The sequence below is a fragment of the Plasmodium gonderi genome (assembly GCF_002157705.1).
Source record: "Plasmodium gonderi DNA, contig: Pgo-contig_362, whole genome shotgun sequence".
NCBI classification, from domain to species: domain Eukaryota; phylum Apicomplexa; class Aconoidasida; order Haemosporida; family Plasmodiidae; genus Plasmodium; species Plasmodium gonderi.
The window spans coordinates 1-10,439 of NW_021629262.1; the positions used below are offsets into that span (position 1 = coordinate 1).

General features: G+C 19.4%; 2 protein-coding genes across 2 annotated transcripts; one reads left to right on the forward strand and one right to left on the reverse strand.

The window, feature by feature from the left end:
- Positions 1-3,544: 3,544 nt before the first annotated feature.
- Positions 3,545-4,782, forward strand: PGO_003145 (variable surface protein; the record flags this gene model as incomplete). The annotated part of the gene is made up of 3 exons (XM_028691257.1): positions 3,545-3,559; positions 3,779-4,492; positions 4,618-4,782. 3 exons carry the CDS (start codon positions 3,545-3,547, stop codon positions 4,780-4,782), a joined length of 894 nt encoding a protein of 297 aa, XP_028547058.1.
- Positions 4,783-8,779: 3,997 nt separating this feature from the next.
- Positions 8,780-10,076, reverse strand: PGO_003150 (variable surface protein; the record flags this gene model as incomplete). The annotated part of the gene is made up of 3 exons (XM_028691258.1): positions 8,780-8,932; positions 9,057-9,923; positions 10,062-10,076. The coding sequence occupies 3 exons, from the start codon at positions 10,074-10,076 to the stop codon at positions 8,780-8,782; spliced, it is 1,035 nt and encodes a 344-aa protein (XP_028547059.1).
- Positions 10,077-10,439: the final 363 nt, after the last annotated feature.

Sequence of the window (10,439 nt, forward strand, 5' to 3'; positions counted from 1 at the left end):
AAAATATTTTATGGATGGTTCAGATAATATAATTAATATTTTTAAATATCAATGAAATAAAATATCATTTTTAATAAATTATACTGAAAATGTAATAATTAAATTAGAGAAAAAAACATATAATACATTAAATGCACCTGTTATTGATAGTTTATCAGATAGTACAATAAATTGCTACTTGATATAAAAAATAAAAAAGAGAAATTATAAGGAAAACAAGCTGAAAAACTATCTCAAGTACAAAATTATTCGTATAAATGTGATCATCATGGTGATAACAATAGTACTGAGAATAAAACTGGATATCATTCTAAACGAGGGTGGGAAAGAACAAGGGTTTTATATGCAGGAGGTGGTATTGGGGATTTATCTATTTGATATGGTATCTCCCTAAATCTGTTAAAGCAGAATGATGAGGAAAAGATATGTTATGACTCTCTAGATGAAGCATATGAGGATAGTGATGCTTTTAATGTGGATGATAAGGAAGAGGGCATATATGTTCATTTTTACGAGAATTATGATTCTGATTAGGAGAATACATATTTGTGCATATACAAATAAAAATATTTTTTAAAAATCATAATAAATAAGAAGAATATCAAAATATAATATGAACAATGTTTAATAAGTTAAAATGTGCACCAATGAAATACATATTCCACATAAGGACGAAACGTAAAAATACTAATTTCATAAATACGCAATAATAATTACATTATATAAGGATATATTATAAATGTTATCATTAATAGATACTTTTTTTATAATATGATGGATACTGTGTGTTTACTTATGCATGCAATATATCATGAACATAGTTTTAGTAAAGAAAAAAGCGAAAAATAATGTGAATAAGCAAGTTTAAATATATCGAATATCATATTAAAAATAAGAATATACTATAAAATAAACTATAAATATTCAATCCTCATACATAAAACCTAATAATTAAAGTATAGTACGTGAACCCTAAAATCCTAAATCTAAACACTTATCCCTAAACTTTAATTCTATGTAATAATATAAATATTATTAAAACTGAACTATTGCACCATTTACTAATATCTAATTTTATATTTTTTACTGTGATTATAAAAAAACATATAAATAATATTATTAAGAAATCTTATATACCTTTCTAGTCGACCATGTATTTGCAAGAATAATTTCGTATAATTTTTAAATGAGTAGAGTTTTATTAATCATTCTTATGGATATAATGTGTTCATTCTTTTTAGTTTATTCAATATTTAAATGAACAATTTATTTATAATTATACATAATGCACAAAACATACATAAATAAAGGAGAATATTATTTCTTTTTTAATATACATTTTCTTAACGCGAATATAATATAAATTTTTAATAAAAATTAGCATAAAAGGATATAAATAAATCTATTATTAATTATAATTATTTTTGAAATAAATATATTTATGTCTATGCTTTGTTAGAAATATGACTAAAAATAAACACACATTAAAATGTATATATACATATAATTGGAGAAATGTACATAGCACCATATTTTTATTTGTACACCTAAGTTTTTTTAGATATAATTCATTAAATATATTATTACAACTGTTTATAGTTTTATATGAAAAACCATAGCATATTTGTATATAAACGAATAAGTATGATTTCTGATTAGTTCAAATATATATTTATTTAACTGTGAATATATTCTAAATATTCGTTTGCGTATGGTTACAATTTATTATACATATAATATAATTTAATAGAAAAAAATCTTATCATTATTATGGATTCACTAATATTTAATTGTTTATTGCTTAATATTAATTTTCTTTTATCCATTATATATATAATCAACAAAATAAAGGCCCCTAGTATATTCTTTTATTTTAAATAAAAAAATATATATTTTGGTATATTACTTTAACGTTAAATATAATATATATATAATGATTTTATACGCATATTATATCTTACTATAATACACGTATTAGTATTAACATTACTAAATATAAATAATTTTATGGAATACTACAAATGTTAGTATATATTAAAGTATTCAAATTATTATTATGAATATAACAGATTATCACATTTTACTGAATTATGGGAAAAATATTAAAATGATAAAAATGAAATTGGACATAAAGATATTTGATTAAAAGATTCTAAATATGAAATCTATTTGTGTTTATTTTTCTATATGTTATGACTAATACAAAAGTAAATTATATATATATATATATATATATTATAATTGAAGGTAATAATTTATTCATACGTTAAAAAAAAAACATAAAATATTCAAAAATAAACATCATATAAATTTTAATGTATAACGAACAAAAATAAAGAGAATATTTATGTATACTTTATTATATAGATGCATATAAGTGTGGTATAAATGTTATTTTAGGAATTAAAGTGTTCCGTAGGATTTATAAAATTTCTGTTTGTTCATATTATACATAATTTTATAGTAGTACTGATGACCCCCGTTATAATATATAATTATAATATTTCTATGTTTTTAATTGTACAAATATTTTTATAAATTATTATTTTACGCCCTTTTCGCATTCGTTATATGCAAAAAGAGCAAGAAATAAAAAACTTTTGAACCAATTTTAAAGAAAAATTCGCTAGATTCCAAGAAAATCATTTCAAACCTTTAAATATTTTGTTACAAATATAGTAGAATAAAATACAGTTATCATTTTATATAATGGGAAACAAAATTGTCTAGTATATATCTTAAGTATATTTATAAGAAATATATTTAAAATATTAAGTATCAAATAATTTGCATAGCCGCAAAAAGGAAGATAAGTATCATGTATGCAGGGAATTATATATAAACATATGGGTTACGTAAAAATATATACATAAATACATATATAAACAATCAAATATAAACCATTTTATTAAATAATTCATATTCTCACATATTATGATATAATGTATAAAATTTTAAATTTATGCGCTGTATCTAATTTAAACAAGTAGAGAACAAAATAAAATATGAATATAATTAAAAATATATATTATTTATTAAATATGTATAATTATATTATTAAAGTATATTCGATAAAAAATATATACGAGACCTAGAACATGTGCAATAAATGTAGAATGCTGAACAAAGAAACATTATATATAATTTTAAATCTCAGTATTTAAATACACTCATTAAATATATATGACCTCTTCAATTTTAATATGCAGAGCAAAATATATAAATAAATATTCTAAGACATAATTATCAGGTATATAAATGTATATTCAATTTAATTTATTATATTGTGGAACAAGTTTATTATTTTATTTTTATATATACAAAAATATTAAAAAAATTCTTATTATTTTCTATATTTATATAATGTAAATATTGTACTCAAAGGTTTATTAATATGTATTTAAGGTTTTAAAATTTTTTCCCTAATGAATATGCTACTGTTGTATATTATTCTTTAATAGCGTAATAAAAATGTACACGTAATAGAATTAGTCTTCAAAAAATTTAACAACGAATACGTTTCTTATCAATATCATATTTTTTAATGATATTTTTTTACGTGTAATTATTTATAATTAAAAGAAATAAATGTTATTTTTGTATTAATTCATATATATAACAATTTAATTTGACTAAGAATATGGAGGAGGTATGATTTTTCTTTTTAACTTAATTATAATTTATATTTCACAATTTTATAATGCGTTTTTTCAAAAAATATTTTGCATAATTTATTATTAAAAAATATGTTTGTAAATATTATAATTTTTAATTTTAGTTCGATTATGACAACATTTTCCCCCAATGTACAACATATTATAACAATGCCACAAGCGAAAGTTTATATAATAACAATACTAAAATTAAAAATGCGTGTGAAACAATGGTTCATATGTTAGGAGTTAATATAAATAAGGAAATATTTGTAAGTGAGTGTCTAGTACTTAGTTATTTTTTAAATGGCATAAAGTCTACAGAAAATGAAAAAAAAATACCTTGTAATTATTTCAACTACAAGCTAAAAAATGTATTGAGGCAGTGTAAATGCACGTATCAGGACACAGAAACTGCTTATCGTCATATGAATAATGCTTATAATCAAGAAAATTTACAAAATTATAATATTTGTAGCAATGATCTTAAAAATCTTAAAGACGATATATTTTTTAATTTATCATTTCTGGAATGGTTGTATTTTTATCTTGATATATACAATGGAAAAAAAAATGATGGTAGTTTTCAATGTCCCTACGGAAGCTTTGATTATAAAAAATATTTAATCTTTCTGTCAGAATGTAAGGGTAATCATAGTTTCTGTGGTATTATCAAAAAATTGCAAACAGAAAAAAGTGATTATATGAAGTTTATATCTAAATGTCTAATAGATGCTAAAACCTTAGGTGTTACCTCTAAAATAAATACAATACGGGTTTCTGTAGCGACATTTATTGTATTATTTACAATATTAATAACTGTATTTGTTTTTTATAGAGTTAACACACAAATTAATTAAAAAAAGACAGTGAATTACATTATGTGTTATAAATTATTATAAATATTTACATTAAAAGAAAAGTATATTAATAAAAATATTTTTTCTTTTCTTATAACTAACAGTATAATTTTTTTGGATTCTATTTACAACGAAGATTAAGAAAGATAAGAAATAACTGGAATAATAAAAATAATGAGAATTATATATTAAATGATATCTTTGGAATGAAATACCATGATTTAATTCAGGATGAATACAAAATAGAATACGCCTCAAAAAACTATTAAAAAGCATTTAATAAAAATTAATGATATATAATGGTTCTTTAAGTAAAAATACAAAACAATATGAATGTATTCTTATAATAAATAAGAAAATAATTTTTAAATTATAGGATTCATAGATTTATGAATATGATTAATTAATTATTTTATGTCTATATTTATAGAATTTATGAATAAGGCATGGTATTGATGGCTTAATTTTTTTTCATTGTTTTATTTTTTATATATTGTTCTTTTATTCACTAAATGTTTATATATATTTATCAAAACTATATTCTTTGAAAAAATACATAAAATTCTTTTTATCGGATCATACTGGAATTTAAATATTTGTGTAATTCTATATCATTTCGTAAAAATGAAATGAAATTAATTATCTTTTTAATAATAAAAATTTTCTTATTATGAATATAATATATATATCCTATAAAATATATATATAATATATGCAAAGTTTGGTTCTATAATCCATATGGAGAGTAATTCTCTACAAATGTTTTTTATATAATAATATTTTATGAATTTTATTTAGAACACACATATTATTTATTAATATATTATATTAAACGAGTTGTTCCTATTAACATGTTACATATTAAATTTATTAGATTATTAAATTTTAATTTTTGTTTTTGTAATTCATTTTAATGATTTTTGTGTTATTCTACAAACATATTTTTTCAATGAACTTAATAACTCATGTGTATATTAGGGTTACTATAATTAATGGTAAATCCTTTATCAATTTCTGTAATTAATTTTTCCAAAAGGATTAATTGAAAAATATAAAGGAAATGACACTAAAAGCATATTTATGTACATATTATGCAAAATAAAAATAATTTAATTATTATGCACTTCAATAAATATTAAAATAATTACTTTTATAAATAATATTCAAACAATATATATGGATACTAATAAGATTTTTATGTATTGAAAATTTTTTATATAATTGATATATACATAACAAATTCTGAAAAAGCCTATTTAGCCGTAATTAAGTACATTTTTTGAAATTGCAAATAAAGTAATATATGAATAATCTAATAAATAATAATCAAATGTTATATAGTGTTAGAAATTTTAACAATGATAATAATAGTGATGAATATGCTTGTAATACATTTCGTATTGTATAAATATCAATTATATATTCATGGATAGAAATATATCAAAACCTTTTTACTATAATAACAGTACAATTCAACTTAAAAATATAAACAATTCACATAATTGTAATAGTATTTTTTTATTTGAAAATGTTTCCTCAAATTTTGTTTTAATCAATGTTTATTACAATGTTAATACTGGTATTGGTTTATATTCTTTTAATAAAAATTAATAGAAAATTTGAAATAATATAGAGATTTGCGCAGAGGTTGATACTAATAAATATAAAATGTATAAGTGTTAGTCATAATAATCCTATTTAGGTAAATAAGAGATGCTATAAGTATACAAATGAGCACAGCTTCAAGGGTAGAGATGCACAAGGGATAGGTTGCATTTTACCCACAGTTATGTGTAGAGTTTTTATAATTTTACCTTTTATAATATTAATAATGTCATTCATTTTATATAAAGTTAAAATTAAATTTAATACATTAGATATATTTGTTATAAAAATAATGTTACATATAACTACGAATTACGTATATCCAATAAATTAATTTTTCACAAGGATATCACATTTCATGTTCTTTATAGTATACAACACTTTGTTAATTATTGCAAGAAAAGCAAAGTATTTTGAGGAGAATGCTAAAAAAACATAATAAGATAGTATTAATTCAATTGATTCTTTTGAAAATTGATACAATAATTCAAAAAAGTAGAGAAATTATATATATCTCAACAAAACACTACTTATATTATAACATTAGTAAATTAATTAATGTTGTTTAATAAAATAATTAGCTTGTTTGACATTTTGTATGAAAATAAAATAATTATACTTATAAAATAATTTGCGTTTAACAATAGTGGTATTATAAGCATCCCCTGGAGTTTTTACAATATAAAGTGAATAAATAAAATAGAAAATTTGAAATATTACAGTATAGTATACTATAATTATAATACCTGTATTAAATTAAAAATATATTAAAATAAGCATACATATAAGATACAATATGAATAAATATATGAAAGAAAATGTACTCAGACTTAATACAAAAATTGTGTTCATAATATACATTTTGTGAAATGCATTAATTTTTTATTATATATAATTAAAATAAAGGGTGAAGTATTACAATAAATAAATAAACAAAATGTACACGTAAGAATAAAACAATAATATTAATAATATCTTGGCTAATAAATGAATCCTATAAATAAATGTATAATCTCTATTTTCGTAATTTTATTTCTAATAAATTATAATACATGATTGTTGTAACAACGTTAAAGTATTAGGTACTTCTATTTTTTACATATTATTATAAAAATAGAAATAACATAATATTAAATAATAAACTAGGAGTATTTTATTCATCTATTAATTAGAGTAATTCTTAATATTGTATATATAATATTTTACAATTAAGCGATAAAAGAATATCCATGAAATTTATCAAAAAACATATGTATCTGATATTAGATAAGCTAATATTAACCATGTTAATTAATATAATATTTTAATTATATTATTAAATTAATTAATGATAAAATTGTTGGCAAACATATATATTTATATTATGTAATCATTATATTATTTAGAATAATTTTTTCACATTTTGATATATATAATGCATTCTATGATCATTAATCCTATATATATGTAAAATAAAATAAGTTATACCATGAAAAAATCTATATAATATGTGTTATTTTATATATAGTTTGTGTATTTCCACTAGAAAATAATAAATATGTGTAGTAAAACACACTATTGTATATATTATCTTTATACATAATAACTAGTTTTGACTTAAATAATTTCATTGAATTTACTATAATATAATAATAAATTATAAGATAATAAAAAAAATTCTTCCAATATATATACATATAAAAATTATTATTAATAAATTTAAATAAATGTTTTACATTGATGTTCTATATTTTCTTCCATTAATTTTCTAAAATCCCTTGGAGAGATAAGCTATAACTAAAAAATAAGATTTAATGATTAACAATATTATAAATATATATGTAGCTAATTTAGATAACTAATAATTTTTTTTTACAATTTTAATATTTTACAATTATGAATTCTATTTTATATTTTGGACACTATTAATATATATATTCTTTATAATATTAAGATTATGTATATATATCCTAATTTGTAATAATTTTACATATTTACTTACATGAGTTATATCCTACTTTTTATAAATTTACCTTGTTTATAAGTATATACGTTTACTAAATATTAATGTGTTAATTATATTGTTAACTTAATTTCTCTTTTCCTTTTTTTTTTATTATATTTTATTAATTGGAAAAAAATATAAAATGTCAATATATTACTTGCAATAGTTACACACATATGATTTCGCCGAAAAGAATGTATAACATTCTTACTGTTTTTAATCTTATTTCAAAGAGCTAATTTATTATATATATATATATATATTTACAATTAGATAAAAGTTATTCGAATATTATAGTATAATTTTCCTTTGAAAGATAATATTTTGTTCTGTGAAAATTAGTATTAGTTTAACACACAATGCATCTCCAAATGAATTATTATAATATAACATTATTTTAGTATATTAGGAAATGCTATATATGTATATAGGTCATTCTATTTTTGTGTAGTAATGTGGTTATTCCTCCATTTGTAATAATAATTAAAAATTGAATTTTCATATATTATGCCATTTTACTATGTTTATTAACATTCTTTATTATTTATTCTTTGTATTATCATATTAATATAATTAAATTTATTTTATACAAGAATTCAAATGCCACATTGTGATTATTAATTCAAAATAAATTGATACTAATAACTGAAAATACTCATTTATTGGTTTTATTTAACTTAACTATATGATATTTCATATTTACCATCAAGTGAATTTTTGTTTTTAAAATCAAATGAATATATAAAATCCATATTATTTCTGTTATTTTTATTCAACCGTATTCTTAATCTACGTACTCTTGGTTTTAAAAATGAAAAATAAGTTGTATACTGAAAACAATAAATAAATGATACATATATGTATTCTTCACTTATATTATTTAAATATTATAAAATTATGTTTATGATATATTATAGTACAACATAAATTCATTATATTGATTTTATTTTTAACCTTATACAAAATAAACATTATTATTAATATCGAAAAACTTATAAAAATCATTCCAACACTTATTCCTGTACTTGTTTCGCCATATGTTCCAGTGCTCATCAAAGTTTCAGCTTCTAGTGCTTTTGTTTGAAAATTTTCTGTGTGTCCCTTTTCATTCCCTGTTATTTCTGCATAAGTACCATTGATTTTCATTCTTAATTTATTTATCCATTTATCAGATATATAATATAAGGAATGCTTTTCAGGTTCACGATACTTCCAATCATTGTTATACTTTACACATATTTGAATAATATTTTCGAGTACTGCATTAAGTCGGATTTTATTCTTACGAGAATATTCTTCTAATTTGTCTATTTTCTTTGTAAAAGGACTCACATTATTAGTGGTCCTCTGAAGTGGCTCTGTACTAAAGAGATTAATATCCTTATATATTTCAAACAGATAATCCAAAAGTGCAGATGTGTTATTATCTATATCGACAAAATGATCCTTACATATACCTAATATCTTTGAACTAATATTCACTCCTGCCTTTTGAATCATTTTATTATAGCAATCATTATTAGCGTAAGTACATTTTAACGCAAATTTATCTATTATATCTTTTTTGAGTTTATAATAGAATAATTTACAACATGAATTTGGTTTCAACGTTAATCCTTTATTATATATGTGCTCTAAATATAAACCAAGAACTTGGCAATATTGAACAAAATTATGAATTTTAGAATCACTATTTGTTACATCATTTTTGAAAGTACTACACAATTTAGTAAATTCTTGTTGTGTACTTCTGCTTCTATTCTGATATATATCCCATAAAAAATTGTCTGTGCAATTTGGAAATATTCCAGTAAAATCGAACTACAAATAAAAGTCATAATAAACAGAAAAATTATAAATATTATTTTTAATAAAAAATTTTGCTAATCGTAATTTACAAATATATTACCTTATAATTAAATTTCAAAATATAAATTTTAATAAAATTCTGAATCACACATCGTTATTCTCCATTTTATAGTACCTCATTGTATTTTATATATCTGGATTATTAAATAATAATTTACATTTTTTTTGAAATAAACATATATTTGTTAAAAAAATTAGAATAAATATTTTATTTATATCTTATATGTTAAATCAAATATTTTTTAAGTTATATTTACAATACATTCACAAGTTTATTAAATTATTCATACATTTTAAGCTGTCATAATATCATTAGTTGTATATATAATGAAACTTTTTTAAAAAAGATAAAAAAAAAAAAAATTATGTTTTTGGATAAATGCTATAAAAATATAAATACAAAATATATTTGTAATCCTATTATATATGTAAAACTAATTTAATAAAATAATCAGATTATGCAATAAA